Genomic DNA, 27030 nt, shown 5'->3' with positions numbered 1-27030 from the left:
GATATACATCGAAGTAGATTTCTGTTTCTTTTTAAGAAGTGTAACGAATATGATAATAGACATGTACATACACACAGCTTTGTCGGGTCCACCCCCCCCCCCCCCCTGCTCCCCAACAAGCTTCCAGTCAGCAGTGTCCCGGATTTTTAGTTATGAATTATAGCAACCCTTTTCATACCAAAAGTTGAACCCCCCCCCCCCTTATGTGAACTGTATATACACCCATGCTTGTAGGACATTTTTATGATATATTGAATTCTCTTCTAATGCCTTGCAAAGGCAAACTCTCCGAACATGTATCAGAAGTTATAAGGTTGATTTTGATAGGCAAGGTATATCAACTTAAACACAGGCTACAAACACAATGCTTAGTATTTTCACAATAACTTGCAGGTACATCATGTAGCTTACAAGGGAGGTTATCTAAGTGTCCCCCTCCGATTTCCATGAAACTTGGCAGGTGTATAGAGGGGTCCCAAAGGAAGAAATACGTGTTTTTTTGTTTCGACTAAAAAACTGTTCTATGGGGCAACCCCCCCCCCTCAAATGTCAAGATGAGGTCAAATTGAAGTAGGGATCTGACCCCTGTGTTTCCCTCCGATTTCCATGAAACTTACTAAAAGTACAGATACTTTCCTCTTTGTTTCATTTTCCTTTGGCCGTTGACTTCAGAGTATACTCCCTTAGCTCAGTCAGCATGTAGCCATGTGTACGTTTTGTCCCCCCCCCCACAGATCTTGACGCCTTGCCTGATGAACACTGAACCATATGTGATCCTCAGAACCATTTGTTTCTAGTAGAGTTTGCCTATTTTCACAGGAAGAAAATCAATGGTCACTGTTGTCTGGCTTCAGAATCTGCAGCAATTGCAGTTAGTAAGAAAGAAGTTGCTGGGCCTCTCCGATGGCGCAGTGGTAGCATCTTCGCCTTGTAATCAAGGTGTCCCGGGTTCGATACCCAGTGGAGGTACAAGTGGTTCGGATCCCACTTTAAACTGTAGGTCCAGTCCCAATTATCCTTACTGTGCATAAAGTGGACTTAAAACACCAAATCAATCAAGAAAGAAGTTGCAACTGTTTGTGCAGAAATCAACACAGTCTTACATGGATGGCTTACACAGCTCTGTTTGACTGTGAGTGCAGCTCGCACAGAGAAGCTCTAACACCTTCTCTTTTAATTCAGAGCACCACTCTGGATGGATCTCCAGTAAACGTGATAAGGAATGCTGTTACAGACAATAAGCAGACTTGTGAACACAGAAATCCAGGACCCAAGAAGCTCTCCTGTCCTTGTTAGGGTCTTTTATCCTTCTTATCACAGTCATTACACATCAGAACTTAGACCATGAAAAACAAACAAAGGTAGAGGTAGGGTATTATATATTTTAGATTTCAACCATAATGGAGGTGGTAGACTGGTACCATATTCCAGTTCTTCCTGACTGAAATCCATTGACGAGGAATTGTAGGAGCCACTTATGCAGGGAAATTGCCTGAGGATTGCACCTGGATCACCCACATGATGGTCAGATGCTTACTAGCTAGGCTGACATCGATCACAATGGAAAGCAATTATATAGCTTCCTTCCCAGCTAGCCAGTAAGGCATATATGGCATATAGTTATGCAAAGTCTGAACCTTCAATTTAAAGTGGCGAACTAGAATTAATATAGACAACAGTATGCTTGTTATATTGTACTTTATTAGACTTAATAGTTTGTAAAACTACATAAAACTATTAACTTATATGCTGAGAGCTGCAAAAGGCGCAGTAACAACAAAGGAAGCCCGAATTGTGAGCAATGAGCCTTGCCTTGGCAGGAAAAGGAAACAGGAAGACCGGAGCAGCTATTTACAAACAGCACCTTATTATTCCCTTCTACACAATCTCAACGGCTATGCTGCTTCAAGAACCCTATGTACTAATTGTGCTTATGTAGCCAACATGCATTTCTAGGTCCTGGACCCTGGTGGAGGCAGCCGGAGAGTTTTGTTCGCTTAGGAGCGGCTGAGTGTCTGTGTCCGACCCTCCCGAGCTGTCCCTGGCTTTGCTCCCCCTGCAGCTGCAGGAGAAACAGTGCCACCACTTCTGGTGGCTCTCAGGTAGCAGTAAGTGGGCAGTGAAGAACAGGAACCAGCCCTGGAAATAAAATTAACAGGTTGAAATATTTGCAGATTATCCATGTAGCATATACAGGATGGTGCAAAAAAAGGTAACCGAAATTCTGAAACATGTACTAATTTCGGTTACCTTTTTTTTTCACCACTCTGTACAATCTGCTTATTGGTATACCCAAATGACCATACATAATACATGGTGCAAATTTTTTTAAGGTGTCATCAACTAGCTTCATTGAAGGCTTATGTTATTACTTGAAGACATACTCTAAGGGGGCACTAACATACCACTTATACTCCCAAGGGTCATACCAAAAGTGCTATATTTATGATATGTATTTTTGTATGCTTCTCTGCATCATGTCCCAGCAAAATCATGATAAAATCTGACTAACCTTTTAGCCAGAGTACTAAAATAAACAGCATAAAACACATGAGGAATAGGTCAACTTTGAAAGTGCTGATGAGCATTAACATTTACATGAATTGACTACATGTACAAGTTTTGTATGACTCCGATGAGGTGATTGTGCTTAATTTTGGATGCCAAAGAGGTTAGAGATAGATCATCTTCGTAGATGTCCAAGGGAAAAAAGTTGTAAATCATAATTTACTCTTATGTTAATTGTTAGTTTTCAACTTGTTAGAGGTGGGGGAGGGAGTCCATGTACATTAGTAACATACTTAGCAAGATATATAAGGAGCTACTCATCAATCTTTGTATAAAATGCTAATACAAATTAATTTTTATTACATATAATTATTTTTCCATCTTGAATATTATCTGGATCTTAGAGCAGCTACTCTCCATCAATCATTGCATCAATTTGTCATTAATCTTCATTGTAATAATTAACGAAATGGGTAGAAAGGAATGAATAATAACCATAGTAGAAAAAAATGCTTAAGGTGTATTGATTGATCGAGTTGGTGTTTTAAGTCCACTATGCACAGTAAGGCTAATTGGGACTGGACCTACAGTTTAAAATGAGGTGCGAACCACTATGTACCTCCACCGGGTGACACATTAGTAAAAATCGACAGTTCATAGTTCAGTGCAACTTTTATGCTTTTATCATCTCCATTACTTTATTCAGGCCTTGAGAGCATGAGGAACAGTTTCCGTGAGGCTCTTCCCTCTACAGCACCATTGCCAACTTAGCTCTTTTGAAGCCAGATCTGGCTCTTTCTTGCACTCATTTGGCTGTGAACTGGAAGTCCTGCCCTTTGTCCCACTATGATGCCATCGCTGGCTCCGGCCCACATAAACCAACTTTTGCCATGTATATACATTTTGCACATTACTTGATATTGTTATATTGGCTGCGTCACCCCACCCCCTCTTACCTTTCCAGCTACTTTTTTGTAGTACCGTGCCTGACATGGAAGATAACATAATATTGTTATCCAGGAATACTTTATTTTCGATTTCGCTAGATTGATGCCGCCGGATCTAGATGGTGAAAACTAAGAATAAGTTCACTTTAAAGTTACTGATAATAGCAGTGCCCCCCTCCTGCCACCCTTTTGACACCTAAAAATTACCCTAGGGGCACTTTATCGAGCCTTCGTATATCTAGCTCGTTGAAAGTCAGTTTTAACTCCATTTGAATTGAAATTGAGCTCTTTTATGCGCATCAGGTTTTGGAAATATCAAACTTCTGATGGCATAGAAAAATATATGAACAGAAAATGGACAGTTTGGAGATGTAATTGACAGGCGAAAAAGTCTAAACTTCCATTTGATTACCTGTAACTTAAAGTTGAAGTTGATTCCCGTAAGGAATACATGGGATTCTGAAAATTCTTATTCATCATATTTTTCAAGTATCATGTGTAGCTTAATAATCGACATAAAAAAAAAAACTTCCACTTGCAAAATGGGGAGAAATTTATACTCTCTTATATGCGAGGATTTTTTTTAGTAGCATTCCCCATTTGGACAATACTGAAATAAATGCACAACTGGAGCAAGACTGTAACTCTTCTACTTAAAGCAGCAATACTCACAAGAAATCCATTTACAGCAGCATAGAGTAATGGGAACACAAGGATGGAGGAGTTCTCCAGGGCCAAGACAGACAGAAACCAAGTAACAGCAAACACTGGTAGCAGCATCGACCCACAGCGCAGAGAATTCCTTAAGTTCTCCGAGTCAATACGTTTCTTCTGGGAAGAAATGAGACGAAGGCCAAGCACCACAAGAACTGTATTGCACTGAAATGAAATATATATATACATATATATGTATACATTAACATAATTTGCGACAATTTGAGCATTGTAATAGCGGGGAAGAATAATTCTTAGGAGGAGGAATGACATACAATGAATGCACATGACCAGGCCAGGAATTAACTCTGAACCTTCTGAGGTGAGACTGTGGGTCGCACTCAGCTGTCAAAGCTTGTCATTTTATTCTCATGGTGGTTTTGTATCTGAATGAGCCTAAATTCAATTCTATGTATATTCATGGAGAAAAGAGAGAGTGAAAAATCGAAAGTAGATTTTAATTTTAAAAACACTTATGCCATGTATGAAAACTACTTACAAGAATGAGACAGGATACAGGTACCATGAAAGAAAGCATCATTCCTCTCTCGACAGACATCCAGCAGAAACTGTGGACTTCATAGCCACCGGGGTGGAGGAGGAAACTCGTCTGCAGATAAAATGAAAACATATAGAAGCCAAACCTCTCCACCATCTTCTGATCTTCCACCAGTCATATCCTTCTCCAATTGCTGATCTTTCCATCATCATCATTGTCTTAATTTTGTTCCACAGAGCAAATAATGTGAAACTGATGCAGTTTCAGTTCATAAGTAATAAGTTTTTAAATTATTATAATAACAACATAATTTTAAAAATACACTTTTCAATATACCAGATTGAATAGTAATAAATTATCTTTGAGAGATGTATAATTCTGTATGATTATCTGTTTCCCCAACTGAAAGAAGTGTTTTCTTAATGCAGATTGATAATGATATTCAAAACATAGGACATGTCCAGAAAAGAAGTGGCCTAACTGAGGCAAAGCTCATTGGAACCACCTTGTCACAAGCACTTATTAAATAGCAGAAAATACTTAATTTCTGAATTACTTGCTGCCGTTTTGTATAAATACTCTAGCATTATCCAGTAATTTTTTTTTATGTACACCCTTGCCTGGCCCATGCCATAATCGATAGTTGATTGATTGATTTGATTTATTTTACTTCACATTTCTGCCACTTTTGGCTAATCGCGAAGATGAGGTTGAGTGATGATATGATGAAATTGATGAAGGGACACTCACAAAGAAGACCCATGCCATGATTTGAACCCGGGACCCCTGCCATCATAGCACACTGTATTAACCAGTCCGTCACAGAGGCTGGCTACCATAATCGATAGAAATATGAGTATATTATCTTTACAGTACTGCAGTCCTGACAATATATTCACTTGATTTCTATTTCAAAAATTTTTCACTATCTTTTGATAATATTTCCACTTATTTTTATTTCAGAAGTTTTTCACTATCTTATGGCTATTTTAGCCTGTGGTACAACAGCCCTTGAGAGCCAGGGGCTACCTACTGACTGCCAGTCTCATTCCCACATGCCTCAGCAGAGGTGGGCAATCATCCAACCAGTTACAGGGTAACGTGACCGGCTTATGCTACTCATTCGTAGCTCCCGAATCTCCTCACAATGGTAGGTAGCCACCGGTCTCGTGCACTGGCTACGGTGGAGGCACAGATCCTACTTTAGACTGTAGGTCCAGTTCCAATTAGCCTATCTGTGCATAAAGTGGATTTAAAACAACAATTCAAGTTCAATTCATACACTGGCTAAAATCTTAGGAGAAATGTTATGTTTTCTCCAGGAGACTTAAACTATGGTGTGTCCCATAGCTTGATGCCTAAAGACCGAATGGCCACAGTGCAGGACATCTTTTGTCTATGGAAACGTTATAATGAAACATACGAAGTAAGGAGAAATTCTTATTGTTGCAATGCTGTGTAACTTTTCAGCAGCAGGCAATTCTGCTTATCTATTATTAATAGTATATATTTGAACTAAAAAAAAAATTGAAACTTACCAGAACTAGTGCTGCCGGAATGAGCCATGCACAAAGGCAATAAAGTTTTAAAGTGTTCCTTTCCTTGCACAGAAGTCGGAGGTAGACGTGGAGAGAATGTAGGAATAACCAAAAGCAAGACACTAGATGAAGATAGTGAAGAACCAATGCTACTGCTTCACATTGGTGACGACTTTCTGTAGCCTGATAAAAGTAAAGAGAAAAGTGTTTATTATACAGACTATGTACAAATGATTGAAGTGGTTTCATGATGTTACTGTACGTGTATTGCTGAACATATCATGAAGTAACTTCACAGTTTTTTTTAGAGGAACTCAACAAGTTTCGTTCCCCATGGCATCGTTCAGCATATTCATGACTATCCTAAACTCTATGCTTTTCTGCATTCTCAAAATTTAGAGTTTACGGCTCCGCCTCCTTCAGCAAATAAGCCATTACAGGACACGGGTATCTTGACATGTTAGAAAATTTGCTCAAGTCACAGTTGGAGACAGACAGTGAGAACTTTACCAGTTGGATGGTGCTCCACCCCACTTCCATCGTGAAATCCATGAATTATTAACCATCAGAGTGCCAAACCGATAGATTGGTCATTGTGGAAATGATGAAGCAACAACTGCTGTCATGGACTCACACCATGTGGCTTTTTTGTATTGGGTTGTGTGAAGGTTTTAGTGTTTGTGCCTTCATTACCGATTGATCTAGCAGAACTAACTGCTTGCATCATCAGTGCTTTTGATCAAATTGGTAGGGACATGCTCATGCGCGCCGACTACGTGGGTGCTCCGGGGCTCCCACCCACAAGATTTTTAGTTTGATAAAAACAAAATAAAATAAATATTTCTCACTTGCCATTATCAAAAAATAATAAGCAATTAAAACATTGAGATGGGACAGACTTTGATAAAGACAAGCTAACATTGCACAGGGACATGTTTCTAGATGTGTGCAGAACGAACAAAGAAAAAGTGGCCAACTTGTCAGACATTACAAACATTTTAAGTAGAGAAAACAGTGGTCCCATGCGTGAAATGCTCACAGAATTTGTGAAGTTTGTACGGGTGATTTTAACTATACCTGTTGCGTCTTGTACCTCTGAACGGTCATTTTCAGCACTTAGACGATTGAAAACGATTTTACGGTCAACAATGACCCAAAAAATATTGAATGATTTGGCAATTTTGCATGTTCATAAAGAAATGACTAAAAATATTGACATTACAAAAATTGAAAACAAATTCAGAACTGCAAATGACGTAAGAAGGAATGTGTTTTATATTGAAAGTTAACATGTCATGATTATTATTATTATTATTTGGTACAAAAAGTTAGTCATTTTGTAGTTTCTGTTCACAACAAAATCCTTGCATAGTTCTTTCTGCAATACAATTAAAATTATTTGCATTTATGCAGATTTTTTCATTTTAATTTGTATGAATGTGGTATTTTCTTTTAGTAACGTCTTGATAATATCATTGCCTCTTGGAATCATTGCGCATGTAAGTTGTTCAAAGTATACAATACTTGATAATTACAGATCTAACCGCCATTGATATGCACCCACAGAAATTTCGGAAAGTCGGCGCCCTTGGACATGCTGCGTCACTTTTGGGAAGAAATTGATTATGGAGTTGATGTTTGTAGAATCACAAAGGGGGGACATATCAAACACTTGTAATGTCTCACAAAACGTTTTGAGTTTCTCTACAAAACTGTAAAGTTACTTCTTGATACGTTCAATAAAACGTACAGTAACATCATGAAAGCGCTTCAATCATGTAGACAACCTGTATAATAGGAAAATCGTCAAGCATTACAATGCTATCATTTTGCAGCTTTGCTGTTGACCAGATTGAATATGTTACACCAAGAAAAGTGTTTAAAAGAATTGAAGAATGAACAGCTTGTGAAATCACCTTTTGTTACATCCTCATGTTTGATTTTTGTTATTTCCTACCAACAGTTTTTTTTTATTCTGAATAGTTTTGGATGTGTAAGGTGAAAATTGTAAAAGTTATTCAAAGCCAAGCACATCTCCAACATGTTTAGGTTTTTCTAAGAAATGTGCTTTGCATTTAGCATACTTAATTTCCTTTTTAACTGCCAACTTTAGAGCCTGTGACATTCTGTTTATTTTTGTTAACAACCACAATGTAGAAACCTGACTTCAATTTAATATTTAACATTTACACTTAAATTTCTTTGATATTATGCACTAAAAATACTTATTACAGAGACTGCTTGTATTGTTAAAGAGGCTGCAGTAATTTTATAAAAGTAACTGCAGGCTGTTTCAGCAAAATATGAGTTAAAAAATACAGCAAGTAGACATTGTGATAAATCCAGAGTTTCCATATACTCAACAAGAAGCTTACAGTGGCACATTGATCAATATACTTTTAATTTGATTCATGACTTTTTGGAACTTTTAATAACATGAATTGCTACCAATATGATTGCCATCTCACTGTGAATATTCACCTGCAAGTACAGAAATAATCACACAGCTTATTTGAGCTGGAATACAATAGCAGATCTGAATTGTAATGTTATAAATCAGCTGTATGTGTATCAGTGCTTGAAGTGGAAGGGTATGGTGGAAGAATTTCACAAAGCATCCTCTCGGCTAGCCCCAAGGTTCAAGCAAAGATCCCATACCTAACAATTTCCACTTTGAGCACTGATGTGCATACAAAAACAAAGTTTTCTCTTGCTCGGCAGAAAAGATTTAACGCATATCATGAATGGAGTTGAGAAGTGAATATTTTTTTACCTTGAAGCAATGCAAACTTTATAACACCATTAAGCCTTGCTTCCATGATATGAAAAACGCAATATGCTGACCAAGGCAGAAATTTATTTTATTTTAAAACAGAAACTAAATGTAACTTTTCAACCTTCTAGCAAGGTCTTCTTCAGACTCTGTACCAAATACAAATGAAACAAGGTACAAAACAGGAAAAGAAGTGGAAGGGATTATCTACGAAGTGAAGTGTAAAGAATGTCAGAATGTGCACACAGGAGAAACAAAAAAGAGGCTGAAAGACAATTTGAAACAACATAGGGATTATGTACGACTTAAGAGAGAGAGAAATGCGATATTTAAACACATGAGAGAAACAGGACATGACATAGAGTGGGATGAGGCTAAGCAGATAGGAAGGGAGAAGAGAATACTAGTGAGAAAATGGAAGGATACCAAGGAAATAGAGAAGAAAGGAGAAGACACAATGAACTGGAATGGGGGACTGAAGATAAACAAAGAATGGAAGAAGGTGTCAGAAAGAGTGGAAAGGACAAGAGCAAAAGAGGGGAGAAGAAGGAAGAGGAATGAAGAAAGAAAGGAAAAGAGAGAGACCAACCACTTTCCATATGAAAGGAAATGTTTAGCTAAATCACCTGTCAGGTGAAAGTACTGTTGACAAGGGAAGGCCACCTGCTGGAATGTTCCAGAAACAACTTTCTAATAATCTTGTGTCTGGAGGGGAGGGATTTTTGTGTATATGCATCTTCCTGTTTTGTACCTTGTTTCATTTGTACTTTGTACAGAGTCTGAAGAAGACCTTGCTAGAAGGTTGAAACGTTAAATTTAGTTTGTTTTAAAATAAAATAAATTTCTGCCTTGGTCAGCATATTTAGATTTGCAAACTTTAGTTGTTGTTTTTTTTTTTTTTACATGTGAATAATGAAAAATGAGATTCTCTTTTGTGTAAGGTTACCTGGGCTCCAAGCAGAAGTACAAGATTGCTGGTTCCCATAGCCACAGCTACATTTATCATCACAATGGCCGGCTCTGGCGGCTGAGTCTGTATTCGTTTGATTGCTGTGCCCAGCGTAAGTATTTGAGCTACAAGAGCTATGGCAGCTCCCACCACGACCACTTCCCTCCCTGCATCCTCCTTCGCAGTCTCCTCTGCATGCGAGCCTGCCCCAAAGTAGATGTACACTACACTGTCAATGACATCGTGGTCGTGTAAGTCTACATCAGCAAGACTGTCATCAGGTAGTGCCACTGGAGGCAGAACATCTTCTGTGGGTTTCCCTGCAGTGTTCTCGTAAGTTTCATGCTCTGATCTCTCAGTGCTGTTGGTTTCCTCGTAGAAATAATACTCCTCTGTGCCTCCGTCATCAGGATAGAGGCCACCGGTTGTATCTGATGCAACTTTTTGACTGTCGCTGCTGCTATTTGTTTTTTTGGCTACAAGAGTTTTCAACAAGTGCCACTTCTCCTGTGCTGCTGTTCTAGTTTTACCTCCGGTAACAATTCTTTGCACGGCAGATGCTTGTCTTTCTTCCTTAGCAAGTGGAGATTTGTAGCCAAACACTGCCAGATGTTTCCAAATTCTACTTCCCTTGTTATCAACAGATGGAACTATAGATGGAGGCAAATTGTTGGTATTTCCAGATCCATTTTTATCACCTACAATAAAATTCAAATATATAACAAAATTATTTTTATGTGGAACAAATCAGCATATAAAATACACTAAGCTAAAAACATAAGGATGTAATTCCACTGAGGTAATATGTAACAGGCAACTGACACATTCCCACATGCTGCTGTCCTGTAGCATTGTGCTGGGCTGCCAATCAAGAAAAAGAATGAAAATGTCCTATGAATACACAGTCAAATACTACACTTCGTCAGAGCCGGATTTACCTCTTTGCTGCCCCTAGGCCAAACAAGCTCTGCCGCCCCCAAATACCATTTATCAAGAATGAAAAAAAGAACATTATTTTCTATATTACTATTTTTACTATTAACGGCATGCAGTATTATTTAAATGATAGTTACATACAAAAAATGTAACAAAGCGATGACAAATTATATAAATTACATTATAACTTTTACCTTGCTTTTCAGATAAGATTTATTTTTACTTTATTTAAGTGATAGGTACATATCATCATACAAAAATGTAACAAAGGGATATGACATAAATTATATAAATTACATTTTTACATTTACCTTGTTTTTCAGAGAAGACTTTAATTTTTACATTATATATACAGGGTGTCTCAAAAGTAATATAATGTATTGCTGTTGTACTAATAGAGTACATGCCAGTCACATGCAAGGTGTGTCAGTTGAATTGCACCATAAATTGGATGGGATGTTTGATAGTTGTGTACATATGTGTTGACTTCTTTAATGGTTGCAAATAACTGTATAAAAATTTAACGCTTTTACTATTTTTCACACCCTTTGAACAAGGCTCTATGGAATAAAGAAAATTAAATGAAAAATTCCTGAGCTTGTTTCTATTTACAATAAACATGCTTTTCTACCACTTTGAAACAACTTACCAGTAACAGGAAGAGCAATAATTGAGGATATAATCTCAAAATGGAGCACCACCAAATATAAGTATGCTGTCTTCTTCATCTGAGAAAGAATTAGAAATGATCAGCGTTGTCGTACCATTAATATCATCATCACATTTACTATTATCATCATTTGTGAGAGAACAAAATATTTTTCTGCTCTGTGCTGCATTTCATTGCTGATAATGCAACCACTGTTAAAGAAAATGAATTCATGATCATCACATTATAGAAACCAGACTGAAAATAGTGATGGACAATTTGCCTCCTATTACTTCTGCTGTTGGGTGTAAAATTAAAGTAACAATCATGCAGAAACATTTTTGATTGGGGGTAAAAAGTACAATCTCCATGTATGTATATGTGTGTGTATCGTGCACCATGGACACTTTGGACTCTGTCTATGTTAGGTATGCAGGTTCAGGTCTCCAGGAGAAGTGTGACAACTTTTCTCCTGAGATTCCGGCCAATTCTAATCAAAGGATTTAACAGGAGGGTAATGTACCCCCTGAAAGGCATGGACATATGCAAGTTTTTGTTTTCCAGGAGGGACAAGTTGACCATTTTCCCCAAAACAGTGCTGCCCCCTAAAAAAAAAGTGTCTCATTGCCTGCCTTAAAGTCTACCAATTGTAAAATTGTCAGTCGGTTAATTAAAGTAAAATACTTTGACTGAAATTAAATTATAGGCTATGTGTGCATTATGTAATTTTAAGCTGATATTTGTTTACCAATAAGGGATGCCCCATTCCATTCTGGATGCCCAAATATATATGTTTTCCTCTCATGGTAGCAGTCAAGATCCATAATTTATTTCAGTTTCCTATGGCCAGTGCTCGAAGTGAGGGAGGATGCGATGGGATGATATCCAAACAGCTAGCAAGATATTCGCAAAGCCCTCCTGCCCCCCTGAGCTGTCTCATTGCCACCATGTTAAACCATAGAAGCACCCCCCTCCCCCCCCTCCCCCAGCTAACTTCAAGACTGGAGCAAACATCCCACCAACTAACAGTTTCCAATTCAAGTGCTGCCTGTTGCAGCATGTAAGGCTTGTTAGACTAGTTCACGATGGTGCCACCACTTATGGACCAGCTTGTCAAGTTGGTGTGTTGCTTCGGTCTAAAACATAATATGCAATTTTGCACTGTAGTAAGTAAGTAAGTAAGTTTGGTGGAATAACAGAACTAGAGAGGCAGTGAAAAACAAAAATGATGCATTTAGAAAATACAAAATACATCTCAAAATGCACAAAAAGAGTATGTGGAGAAGAAGAAAGAGGCAAGAACAGTAATAAAGGAGGAAAGAAGAAAGTGGATGGAAGAATGGGCCAAAGTGCTAGAAGAAGATATAGAAAGTATTGTATGGATTAGTGAGAGAAAGGAGAAGAGAAAGGGGAAACAGCTGTAAGCTAAGGGATGAAAGGGGAAATGTAGAAGAGGATGAAATAAGGAGAATTTGGAGAAATCATTTCAAGAAATTTGCTGAAAGTGAAAAAAGGAAATGAACATGAAGAAGTGAAGGAAAAGGAAAACAGGAAGGAAAAAAAATCTCACATGGAAAGAAGTGGAGGAAGCACTGAAGAGAGGTAGAGCACCTGGAGTAGATGAAGTGTCAAAATGATACTAGGAGCAGGAGTGATTGGTGTGCACTGGCTTTACAGTGTGTTGAAAACAGTGTGGCGAGAGAGAGAAGTGCCAAGAGATGGACATAGGGAAAATAGTACCCATATTGAAGAAGGGGGACAGAAAGGAATGTAAAAATTACAGAGGAATAACATTAATGTGCCACTCAGCAAAGGTGTATGAGAAAATATTAGAGAAAAGAATTAGAAAAGTAACAGAGCTGAACATGAGAGAGGAACAGTATGAATTTAGAAGAGGCAGATGAACAGTAGATCTGATATTCAACTTAAGGTAAGATTAGAAGGGATAGAATAAGGAATGAGGAGATCCGACAGACAGTGGGTGTGGTGAAGCTTCAGGACAGGATAGATCAGACACAGATGAGATGGTTCGGACACATGAAGAGGATGGATGCAGATAGACTACCAGTAAGAGCTTACAATGCACAAGGAGTGGGAATAAGGCCAAGGGGGAGACCAAGATGTTGGTGGAAAGAGCAGATAGCGGAGAGTGTTAGGAGAAGAGGACAAGATTGGAACAGAGAGAAGTGGTGGAAGTCCAGAAGAAAATGGAGAGGCTTGACCTATGCCGACCCAGCCAGAGGCAGGAAACGGCAAAGGATGATGATGAGCAAGTAAGGACTCCCTGATGGCATACTGTAATCAAAGGGTACGGTTTTGAATCTCTCTTGGAGGCACATTGCACGGTGGTTCGAATTCCACTTTAAAACTAAAACTGCAGGTGCAGTCCCGATTAAACCTATCTGAGCATAAAGTGGACTAATTAAATATGACTGCTCATCTGAGAGTATTCCACTCATTTTTTTCGGACCCTTTGCGCACCTCTCCCTTCATCCATTCAACTCTGGCCATTAAGAGCTTGCTCCACTCTACCCCTCCCCTCGAAAGGCGATTACGATGCACAGGACACGGTTCTGCGCAAGTTCTTTTGCCTGTGGTCCCACTATAGCAGAGGTTTAGTCATTTGCAAACATAAACCCCCGTGGTGTAGTGGTTAGCATATCTTTAATCTCCCTGACATAACTGACTCCAATTATGACTTAACTACTTCGGCTGGACTTTTTTTTTAGAATTGCACAATTTCATAAACTTCTCTGACTTAATAAGCTTGAATGACATAAAGACTAATAACGGAAAGACATTCGATCTGATTCTGACTAATGAACAGGGAATTTCAGTAACGAGGAACACAATACCTTTTGTTTACGAAGATAGCCATCATCCGTCGTTGCTTTTGATTATTAATCACGTTACGAAAATACCACCAAAAATTGTTAATACATTAATCGTAATCTTCAGGAATCAAACTGGGATGTACACACAAAAGTGTAAACGAGGCTGTAGATGCGTTTTATGAAATGATTTACATTTTTTATGAATATGTCCCCCTAAAGCAAAATAGCAAAAGGAAATACCCATGATGGTTTAATAAAAGCATTACCACCGTAAGAAATGGAAACAACAGATAGGAAATAGGCAATATCATTACAATAAATTGCCTCCCCGATAGCGCAGTGGTACCGTCGTCGCCTTGTAATCAAGGGGTCCCGGTGGAGGCGCATAGTGGTTCGGATCCCACTTTAAGCTGTAGGTCCAGTCCCGATTAGCCTTACTGTGCATAAAGTGGACTTAAAACACCAACTCAATCAATCATTACAATAAATTTAGTGAATTACGTGCAGAAATTAGGAAAGAAATAGATTGCGCCTATAAGCAATATGTTGCGAACTCTTAGCTAAGTATTCAAAAAAATGGCTCCCTGTTTGGTCATCTATTAAAAACAAAAGGCGTAATATTAATAAAGATCCAGTGCACTTCAAAAACAATAAGTTGGCAGATGTGAAATCTTTAGTCCAAGCTTTTGCGCAGCACTTTCAATCGGTATTTAAGAACTCGCCCACCGAAAAATACTCCGATAAAGCAATTAAGAAGTTAAAACCTAAGAAATCGGCAGGACCCGATAAATTACCACCTTATGTAATCAAAGGATATGGTGAAGTTCTAGAATACCCACTTTATTTAATTTTTAATCTAATACTGTTAACACACAAATTTCCGGAAAAATGGAATGTTAGCAGTCTGTCCTATTCCCAAATGCAACGACATCGATGATGTGGAAAACTATAGACCAATTAGTATACTATCAGCCCCAGCAAAGATATTTGAGAAATTCTTGCACAAATACACATTTGCGCATGTAAAACCCGTCATATTTAAGTTCCAGCATGGCTTCGTTTCATGCAGGTCGGTTCAGACAAATCTTTCCAAAATAACAGATTTTATTGGCACAACGTTAGATAAGGGTGCGCAAGTTGATGTGTTTTACACTGATTTTTGCAAAACATTTGATATGGTAAATCACGAGGTACTAATAAGCAAAGTAGCATGTTTCAACCTGTCAGAACAATTACGATATGCTTGCGGCTTACTTACAAAGCCGAAAACAGTATGTAATATATAAAGCGCAAACATCGTCCGAGTTAAATGTCACGTCAGGAGTGCCTCAGGGATCCAACCTACGGCCACTACTTTTTACGTTACTTATAAATAACTTACCAGACTGCCTTGAAAACAGTAACAAATTACTCTTTGCAGACGACCTCAAATTTTACAAGGCAATAATTACGACATATGACAGCATCCAACTACAAAATGACATTAAAAAATTAGACAAGTGGACAAACGACAATGACTTAGCACTAAATATAAATAAATGTCATTACATAACATGCCTACCACCGTGGCGGAGTGGTTAGCACATCGCGCTACGACGCCAGGGGTCCCGGGTTCGAATCCCGGCCTGGGCATGGATGTTTGTGTGTCCATTCATCATATCATCACTCATCCCCATCTTCGCAAATTAGCCAAAAGTGGCACAAAAAGCGAAGTAAAATAAAGTAGGCTATATCAATCAGTCATTCATTACATAATATACACACGTAAGAAACACCCCGTAGAATATACGTACAAAATACATGACCATACTCTTACTAGACATGACGTAGTAAAGGATCTGGGGGTCATTTTTTAATCAAAGTTTAGTTTCATTAAGCACATAAATCATTTTATTAGCAACGCGCCGAGGAACCTAGGGTCCATTCTTAGACATGGTAGGAAATTTTGAAACACCGAAGCACTCAAGGCACTGTACTTTTCGTATATGTAAGACCTACGTTCGAGTATACGTCCGTGGTATGGAATACAGACACCATAAAGCATATTAAGAGGACATAGGCGTGCGCAAGGGGGGGGGGGGCAGTTGCCCTGCCTAATCACGGACGTTGGCATATTTTTTTTCCACGAAGGGACAAACAAGGTATTTTTCCATGGAGCATATTACCCCGATAATAGTGTTGCACCCTCAAAAAACACCACTTGAATTTGAAATTTTAGCATAATAATTAATGTAAATTACTATGACTGAAATCAAATTATACGTGTAAAATATATACTTTTAGGTTGACATAACGTTTTCGAAGGGAGAGATGTGGTCATCCTTGCCCCCCCCCCCCCTTTCCAGACGTTCCATGCGCCTATTTAGAATTTAGTGTAGAGGAATCTTATTGCTGTTATTAAACGATATTATACTCTTAAAAACAAAATTAAGTATTTTCAAGCCGATGAAAGTTCGAAGCAACTCCGGGGGAAGGAGGTTCAGTAGCACAACCACAAGGGGGCAGGGGCATTGCCTTTATCCCAACCTTGGACGGAAATCAATTCTAGGGGTGGCAAACATTAAAGTAAAAGAATGCAAGACTAGCAGAATCTAAGAGTAGCAGAACAAAAGAATACTGAAAGTGGAATTAGTTTTCAAGTCTTTCTTGCATTATTTCTTCGAGACGGCCAGGGGCGTCTGCAGGGGGCACAGAGGGGTAATTGCCCCCCTCGACTTCAAATTTTATAGAAATTAAATTTCATTTCATAAAATTTTCTTGTTCGCTTCGCTCGCATTATCTGCTTTTCTTACAGTCTTGTCAAGTTCAGAGCAGTAGAAGCTAGGGTGCTGCGAGAGTTGTCCCTCTACGCGGAATGATTGGATGAGATAAGCTGTAAACGCGAATGCCATGGCATCCCATGATTTTTTTGCGCGCTATTAAATCAATACTGTTTTCAATTTATATAAATCTGGATCGAAAAATGTCCTTGCTCGTTTCGCTTGCAATTTCTTTCTTTTTTGTAATGCATTGTGAATTACCAGAGGGACAAGTGTAGAACAACTTAGTACTTCAGACAGTTGCTGCTATAACAGTTTGGTTTGGAGGGAAAGAAGCCCGCATATTTCAAAGACAATTTATATCATTTTTGCTTGGTTTGTTATGGGGCGGATGAATTGATTATGTAATGTATTTAAATAACATGTTCTATACACGCACGCACACATATATATCCATCAATGCAATAAAACTAAAAGAGTGAGATAATATTAGAATTTTCTTTCCCGACTGAACTTTCATGAAGGCTTTTGCCCCCCCCCCCCCCATAATCAGAGGGTCTGCGGACGCCTATGTAAGGGGATCGAGAGGGTTCAGAATAAATTTCATCGGTACATAAAATTCAAAGTAGAGAAAGTATGTACTACATTTGAGCACTATGACAATCTTGTTTCAGAGTTTCATTTCACAAAGCTACAAGATCGAAGAATACTTCATAAAAATATAGGCTACTCCTGTGGAAACTAATAAATAACGACGCCGACGCAACAAATCTCTTATCAAAAGTCAGACTTCGGGTTCCCTCACTGAGAACAAGACACAAAAATGATATATTTTTAACGAAACGGGCCAGAACTGACATACTAAAGAAATCATCAATAGCTATATAGAATGTGCAAAGGTTATAACAGTCTAGTAGCTATAGACAGGGTGCGAAATCTCTGCAGATTGGTATATATATATATATATATATATATATACAAAATATACAAAATATTATATCGACTGTCCTTCATTCAAAGTGTAATTGCATATTGAAGATTTTAATGTACCACTGATGCTATGAAAAGTGATTTGCCTAAAGGGGGGGGGGGCAAAAATTAAGAGACATTAAGAAGATAATAATTTCCTGTATAAAATCCACATACGTGATTTATTAATATATTTATTAACTACTTCGCAGTTGCTAACGAAAGGCGATGAGAGAAGAAATAACAAGTCGGTCTAATTTCTGTGTTCTGGGAATTGCTGGGTTCAGTGTCCTTAGAGATGAAGCTCTTTGTTGTCCGTTCTTTTTGTATGTTTTCGATATTATTCCAGTCAAGTATATTCGAACCCCTATTGTTTATCTTTGTTGTTAAAACAGAAACTTTCCCCCGCCCCCGGACGAGTTTGGTAGGGGATATTCCCCCCGGGATTTCGCACCCTGAGCTAGGAACAAAAACATCGACATATTTTCTATGAACCTAAAGTAATTCTGATTAAATATCCTCAATACACTTCATGATTTAAGACAAAAAACGTAATAAGTTACAAACTATACAGTAATCAATTTATATTCTTGTACTTGTTTTATTTTTATATCTTCATTCCTTTATATTATATTGTATATCTTTATAAATTTTTGTATTGTATTGTATCATTATATCAGCTAAGTTTATTATAATTATTATCAGTCAGTACAATGCCACATTTATGGAACGCTGTAATTGGGCATCTGCCTGTTGTTGTTCTCAATAAATAATTAAATATATAAACATCGCTCTACGACGCCAGGGGTCCCGGGTTCGAATCCTGGCCTGGACATGGATGTTTGTGAGTATCCATTCATCATATCATCACTCATCCCCATCTTCGCAAATTAGCCAAAAGTGGCACAAAAGCGAAGTAAAATAAAGCAAATCAATCAATCATTTGCAAACATAATGACAATCGACATTTTCATTGACTTCGATGCATGCAGTCTTGAAGCTATGAACGAAGGTCGCCAAACATTTTCACAGGATTTATATGTGCATTCACCCAGCGCCTGAAGTGGAGAATGTTAGCTGGAGAATGGTTGGTTGAGCTGTGGAATTATCTCGGGGGATGCTTAACATGATGACAATGAGACAACTGGGAATGCTTTGTGATTTTTTTTCCAGCGGGAGGGATATCATCCCCCCTCACTTTGAACACTGAATTTATCTGTATCGAATTCGAGAATTTTATTAAAAGACAGTCCCTAGGTAGACATATATATATATATATATATATATATATATATATATATATATATATATATATATATATATATATATATATATAGAGAGAGAGAGAGAGAGAGAGAGAGAGAAACAAGTTACCCCCTCAGTTAGGTGCCAGTTGATCTTAAAACACGCCACAAACAGCTTGGGATCCTACCTACATTTTCCGGACGTGCCCACGCGTTTCCCAGTCATCCCCACCGAAGTTGTTCTATAATCCTGGAGCAGGGCCAGAAAATCGCTCGGATCCCAAATTTCGTGTGGGGTGTTTTTAGATCCATTGAGCTGGCACCAAACTGGGGGGTGATTATTAAATTCTTACATTTTGATGAGTTTTGTTATTTTGTTTTGAATGATTCCGCTTATTTTATGTCGCTTTTCTGCTTCTTGTCTAATCGCGACGATGAAGATGAATAAATGATAACATAAATGATAAATGACGACACAACACAGCTCCCACAGAGAATAATACTGGCTGTGAGTCCAGACGCCAGAGCTCGTTATTCAGCAAGAATGCGGTCCAGAGTGTACTGCGTGGAATGTGGGCTTACATTTGGGTGCTGCCGACATTTGTGGCGGAGTGGTTAGCACAACGCGCTACGAGACCCAAAGTTTCCTGGGTTCGAATCCGGGCCGGGCATGTGTGTTCTTTGTCTCTCAGAGCCAGACTGACCCACCGGGCAAGATCCCGGTGCGCCCTATCTCCACAAGGGTGCCGCAAAGATGGGACTCAGTTGCTGCAAGAACAGCATAGTCTATGCTATTATCTCCAATTAACTCATTAAAATGTTGTATGACACTTTAGCAATGAAATTGCACTCTAAGTATATCAAGTTTTTATTTTTCCATAGATGGTGCACAAGTCAATTATTTTTTGTTGGTTAGATACATCACGAAAAACTAGAAAGTTGATCATTATTCTTCACATTTTTATACAAAGTTTTTGGTTCTAAAAGACATGTGTAATTGAGTGGATGATGATAATTTACAGTTTGAAGCCAACTCTTCTAAACTAGTAGTTTCTCCACGAATTCATAAGTCGAGCACTCTCCAGTCAATTTTATCTGCTATGGCGTTATTTCTGAGCTAATTTTACTCCAATGTAACCCATAGCCTAATGCAATACTAACCTTGCCGATCGGTTAACTGTTTGTAAGAGGTCGGATGTTATTTTACTCAAGGCCAATGAAATGCCACCGCCCTATTGATGCTGCCAATCCAGCACTGGCCCTTCATCACTTTCATCACTAGACCTCGGATTTTTAGGTTCTAAAAAGTGTGCTTTTAGGTTCCTAAAATAAGCTCTAAAAATCCTAAAATAGGTCCTAAAAATCTTTAATAAGGCTCGAAAAATCTTGAAGTACGTTAAAGAACTAACTAACTAACTCTCTAGCCTTCTTAAACCCGAAGGTTCATGGCTGCAGCAATACAGGCCTTCCATCTGTCCCTATCTTGAGCAAGATCTATATACTCTTTTCCATCCCTACCAATTTCATTTAGGTCCATCTCAACGTTGTCCCTCCATCTTCGTCTTGGCCTTCCTACAGGTCTCTTACCATCAGGTTTCCCAACAAGAATCCTGTAAACTCCTCTTTCCTCTCCCATTCGTGCCACGTGGCCTGCCCACCTAAGTCTTCTTGATTTAATTATTCTAATAATATCTGGACATGTATACAAATTATGTACTTCTAAATTATTTAACCTTCTCCACTCACCTGTCTCCTCATCCCTTTTAGGTCCAAAGATTTTCCTAAGGATCTTATTTTCAAATACTCTCAATTTATGTTCCCCTTTCAATGTTTCAGACCCATATAATACTACAGGCAAAATTACTGTTTTGTATATTTTAACTTTTAGTTTCTTAGATATTAAACGAGAAGACAGAAGTTTATGAAGAGAGAAGTAACATGCATTTCCTGAATTAAGCCTACTTTTTATTTCCTCTTTAATATAATTTTCATTTGTTAATATGGAAATTGTTCAAACGAGTTGTTGTCAATAATTAGATTTTGATTATTACCTAACACTTGGTTTCGGCCTGTAAGCATATATTTAGTTTTCTCTTTGTTAACTTCCAAACCTATCTCTTTAGCAGTTTTGAAAAATATTTTAGCATTATTTTTAATTGTATTTATATCATCCCCTAATAAGTCTACATCATCTGCATATGCTAACAACTGAGTCACACCATTTAATTTTAGTAGGTTAAAGAAGCTTAAAATACTTAAAAATTCCGGGAAAATGCTGATTAGGTATAGTCACCGGAAATGAAAATGGGACACCTATATCCTGAAATACGCACTATCTTGCATAACGTTATGTGTGTTGCCTAACCCTACGGCGATGGCAGAACTTAACATTGCAAATTTGCTATTAAAATTCACTCCTAGCCGCATAGTTAGGCAAAAATCTTTTTTCATGTTATCCACAGTGAAACTCCGCAATCTTGTCTGTAAGGACCATCTTATATGCTGAAAATAATCTTTCAACAAAAACATAGTCAGTGGTGCAAACTTCAATGCTGAAATGTTAGTTTGCAAGGCGTGAATGCCAGAAAGCACCGAAGTGACGCGAAAGTGAGCAAGACCACACAGATCAGACCACTTTGGATTGTACAAATAACCAGGGGTGCCCCCCCCCCCCCAAGGCCAATGGCGCCTCTCCCCGAAAATTATGTCATGCGTCCCGTCCCCCCTCAAATCATATCATTTGCGCCATCAAACCATATCGTAATCCGCACAAAATATTTAATTACGACAGCGTGTCCACCAAAAGTAACTTTTTCCTTACCTTTACTGAACACTTTACTTGATCTGCCCCTCCTCCCTAAACAGGGGCCCATCACTCAAGACCACCCCATAACTCGTCCATCATAATCGAGAATATTGCTTGTCTTGTAATGCAGCTATAGTATAGAAACTTCACATTCACCTGATTAAAGCACCATACATGCATCCTAACAACGCATCATTCGAGCAAGAAAATTTTTACATTCATTTTAGACTTAACTGTTGATATTGAAGAGTGGATATTGCCTCCTCCAAAAAATAAATTCTCAGTCTCGACACTAGAATTTCCGCAACAGTCTAAGATAATAGCAATACACAAGAATTTGATATCCCCTCAATTTAATGCTCAATCCCCCCCTAACTAAAATACCCGCCATAATCTAAGACCTAGAGTTGGATACTGTCTCTCCAAAATTTAATTCAGAATCCACCCATCCCCCCCAGAACCCACATGTCAATTAAGGCCTAATACGTAAAACGTGGATATCTCTCACCCACCACCACCTTCGATAATACCCTTAAACACTTTCTTTTCTTCATCTAATGTATTATGTATATGGTGCATTTAAGGTGTAAAATCTTTACATATATTTTGGAAAATGATATATATATCCCCCCTAAAAATCTCGATGGCGCAACCTTCGCCATAATCCCCCCTTCCTTGTGGGCACCCCTGCAGGTAACAGTGGTACCAGACATTTTGCTTTGTTTAGAGCTTTGAAAATTCACCATGTACTTGGAGGAAGGGAAATCGACAGACAGTACGTTTCAAACACGTTCGGCATTGATTTTTTTCGTGACCAAACAAAGCAAATGCCTCTGTGTGACATAAAAATCTTGTAAAACCTTTAAAAATATATAATAATCTAAGAAAAGGCTTGATTTAGGCGCATAAACCTAAAATAGGTTCTAACAAGCCAAATAGGTTTTTTTGGGCTCTATAAAACTTCATCAGTTGTTGCGTTTTTTTACGAAACGCTGACGTAACTTATTATTTCTTATATACCTGCAAAGGAAAAAATAGGTTAAAAACCTAAAATCCAAGGTCTAATCATCACTCATCCTCGACGTTGCGATTAGCCAAAAGTTGCAGAAAAGCGAGTAGAAAAGTCTCCCCAGGAATAAAATTGATTATTTTATATCAAATTATTATTGTATAATAATAATCTATTCACAATAATAATAATAATAATTATTATTTTATGGTTATGATGGATTTAATAATAATAATAATGATAATTGTTTTTATTTCTACAATTCAAGCGTTATCAATGTCGTGATCCCCCTACAAACATTTCTGGCGGCGCCGTTGAGAATGGTTGCGTATTTTACTGCGTATTGGAACATTGTAATATGCTTCCAGACAAATACTGGGAAGATACTCCTTACTGAAGACAATATGAAGATCAATACTAAACTCCACTCGCTGGAGACATATGATCACTCTTAACAATTCTGCAGGGTCGGGTCCGAGTGCGCCACCCACGCAAAACCAGGTTGACTCACCATGTCAAGCCGGACTCTGTGGCTGAGTGGGTAGCACATCGCGCTGCGACGCCAGGGGTCCCGGGTTCGAATCCCGCTCAAGCATGGTTGTTTGTGAATGTCCATTCATCAATTTCATCATTTCATGACTCATCCTCATCTTCGCAAATTAGCCAAGAGGCACAAAACGCGAAGTAAAATAAAATCAATCAATCACCATGTCAAATATGAATAGGCAAATTTCGCGATAAAAATAAAAGATGGCACGACGGGAACCTTCCTTGTTTGAATCTCGTAATAACAATTGTTTGTTATCAAGCTTCTTCTGATCTCACCGTTGCTATTATTTTGCCAAATAAAATATAAGATTACGAATCAGAATAATAATAATAAAGTTTCCGTTTGCAGGCACGTATGTAGAACTATATTTCGAGAGGGGTACGACCCAAGTGTTTCGGACGTAATAATAATAACATTATTAGGTCAATAAATAAATATTATTATTATCATCATTATTACATGAAGAGGTAAGAATGTGATACATAAGAAGAGGGATATAATCACTTATTCATTAGCTATCTTATGTCTAGTTACGATCACTAAAATTTGTATATAAACAGTTGCCCTACCAATGAAATTGTCAAAAAAATTAAATGGATTATTTATTGAATACCAAGAAGGTTAAGTTCAGCTGATGAAAATATCCCTGATCAATATTTCTATGCGCATTTTTATTAGTAGTGCTACGGACAAATTTTCGTAGGCACTGTCAACGCAAAGCTGTGTTTGCTTTTTTTTATTTATCGAGTCTTTTCTGCCACTTTTGGCTAATGCGATGATGAGGATGAGTGATGATATGATAAAATTGATGAAGAAACACACAAGGATCCCCCATTCCCAGGCCGGGATTCGAACCCCGGGCCCCTGGCGTCGTGGCGCGCTGTGCTAGCCACCGCTTAATTAATTTTGCTCTTGGAAAGCCTTTCGAGGTGGTCCGCACACCTTGGTCTCCTCTCTAAATACGCCCTTGTCCGTTTAATCTTGATTTTGTCGGTCTGTTTCGATTCCACTATTAAGCTGCAGTACATAACAAACTTGCTTGCTTTCAATTTGGATATTTTATTTTACGTCGCTTATACAGGTATATCTATCTGCCTCTAGGTCAGTCTGTGCATAAAAAGTGAATCGATGGAGTACACAAAGGAGCAATCACACTGAAACATGCAAGCTTTTGAATTCGAAATCAGGACACAGAACTTAGTAGAAGAGCAAAATTACATATTTATATTTTTGCTAGTTTACGTCGCTTTTCTTCCAATTCAAACTAATCGCGGCAATAAGGATGAGTGCTTATCATATGAAGGGGCAATTATAAAGAACGCCCATGCCCGGGCCGGGACTCGAACCCGGGAACTATGGTGAAACGATATAAAGTCGGCCACGTAACGTGCTCCAATACTGGGCTCGGTATGGCGGATTTACATTACACGATATATTTCAATGGATTTTTCAGTTACCAACAAACATTAACGTATGAAGCAATTAGCTGTGCATTGTAATGAAATAGATGTGTTCAAGTTCAATTGTTAATTTGCAACGGAGATCTATGTCTATTAAGGGAAATATATTATTAAAGGATGAAATAGTAGTATAAAATGTAGTAAAATATATAATTTAGATGTTATAATGAGAAAGAGTGAAAGTTAATTACATTTCACTACCAACTATTGGATTTCATGCTCTCTTTAAGTAGTCCTAAAAAAATAGAAGTGAGCAGTGTTGAGGCGCGACGTCAGTTAAACATGCAAAAGAGATGTTTCTAAAGAATACTTGAAATCTACTCACGACATACGAACATCGCTTGTGGACATGACAATCAAGAAAGTGCACCCAGGTAGCAGGAAATATCTTAACTTTTAGATCCTGTTTTGTTTTTGTTGTCCGTTGCTGGGAGGCGTGGCAGGCGATTGACTGTTTTCTCCAGCTGATGCTCTCTGCGTCAATGCGCTGCACAACCCCTAGCGCTCCCTTCTCTCCCCCTTCCACGAGTTCCAGCTAACCCCTTTGCTGGAATGGAACCTTCCTTCCTGCAAATGCCAACCGAGATGGACGCAGCCCCTTTTACATAGGCAATCCTGCGTTACCCTATGCGTATTTATAGTTTATAGGCAATATCGCTCCAAATGTGCCGTTAAAACCACATTTTCAAGGACTTTAATAGGGTATTTTGAGTTTTAGAATTCACATTTGATAATGTTTCATGGAAGCATAATTTTTTGTAAACTTTTTCAATTTCCTTTCATAGAAGTTTAACGTACATAGAAATAAGCACATGATGTACATTGTAACAGCACATATTACACGTGAGTCCAAGACCACACTACAAAAATAAAAATTGTGTACTTTTTGCACGGATTGATTTATTGATTAACGACTAGTATAAGTGTCGTTGGGAGAACCAACCACAGACTTACGATTTTGACACTTCCTGAAAATGTTCTGTAGTTACACGTGCACACTCGCAAACACACATTTCTTTCAAATTTCTTTCACATTTATTCTCACCTATAAATAGGTACCGATAGGCTACGGCGTACCGTTGCGAAAAAAATCCTGCAAGTTGGTTTGTTATTACGTTCATCATAAGAACTATAAAAGAATTGTTAATGTTCATAAATGATCAGGCATCCATGTAGTCACACACACACACACACACACACACACATTTGCGTAAAACAAAATGTTTTTAGTTTTAGTCTCATCCTTAAAAAGGCACCAGTACTGTTGCGTACCGGCAGAAAATAAAAGCTATGTGCTTTTTTCTGGGAAGGACGTTTTCGGTACTCTTCTCATTACATTGATCATAAGGACGCACGGGCGTCAGCAGGAAGAGTCAAGGGGTTCAGTTGACCCGCCCTTGGAATAAGGAAAAAATGTGTCTATTTTTTTTCCTTGTATCTTCTTCCTAGCTTTTGACCATGTACAGTGATAGTATCTATTCGTTCGTGTTTACTTCCTCTGTTCTTGATCATTTTATTTTCCTATATTTTCCCTCACACTTTCTGTCGTTTCTTCTTTATTCTATCTCTCTATTTATCTTCGTTCTATCTCTTACTTTGTGCATTTCTCTTTCTCTCTCCCCCTCTATTTTTGCCTGTTTCTCTTCTCTAGTTTTTTAGTTTTCTTTGTTTCGCACTACTCTCTGACTTCTCAATTACTATCCCTTTTTCTCTCGCTTCACTTTCTTTCTGTATCTCCTTCGCTACTCTCTCTCTCTCTCTCTCTCTCTCTCTCTCTCTCTCTCTCTCTCTCTCTCTTCCACTCTCGTTTTTCCACTCTCGCTTCTCTATTTCTTTCTCTCTCTCTTCTCGGTATATCTTTCTCTCTTCTCGATATATCTCTCTCT

The 27030-nt window shown here is 38.2% G+C and overlaps 1 protein-coding gene across 1 annotated transcript; it reads right to left on the bottom strand.

Annotated features, from left to right (window-relative positions):
- Positions 1–1692: 1692 nt before the first annotated feature.
- Positions 1693–25575, bottom strand: LOC145978597 (adhesion G protein-coupled receptor B2-like). Its single transcript, XM_083111311.1, has 7 exons — positions 25481–25575; positions 11514–11592; positions 9926–10626; positions 6207–6389; positions 4669–4779; positions 4128–4334; positions 1693–2139 (listed from the first exon to the last, which is right to left on the bottom strand). Exons 1-7 carry the CDS (start codon positions 25493–25495, stop codon positions 1915–1917), a joined length of 1521 nt encoding a protein of 506 aa, XP_082967437.1. The 5' UTR covers positions 25496–25575; the 3' UTR covers positions 1693–1914.
- Between the last annotated feature and the right edge of the window lie 1455 nt (positions 25576–27030).

Source organism: Lepisma saccharinum, chromosome 25 (assembly GCF_977018435.1).
Source record: "Lepisma saccharinum chromosome 25, izLepSacc3.1, whole genome shotgun sequence".
Taxonomy (NCBI): Eukaryota; Metazoa; Arthropoda; class Insecta; order Zygentoma; family Lepismatidae; genus Lepisma; species Lepisma saccharinum.
This window is presented reverse-complemented; position numbering and strand designations above follow the sequence as displayed.

Coding starts and splice junctions, on each gene's coding strand:
- LOC145978597 (XM_083111311.1), bottom strand. Junction 4,780..6,206: donor TTCCGGCAGCACTAGTTCTG/GTAAGTTTCAAT, acceptor TTTTATCTGCAG/ACGAGTTTCCTCCTCCACCC. Junction 4,335..4,668: donor CTGTATCCTGTCTCATTCTT/GTAAGTAGTTTT, acceptor ATTTCATTTCAG/TGCAATACAGTTCTTGTGGT.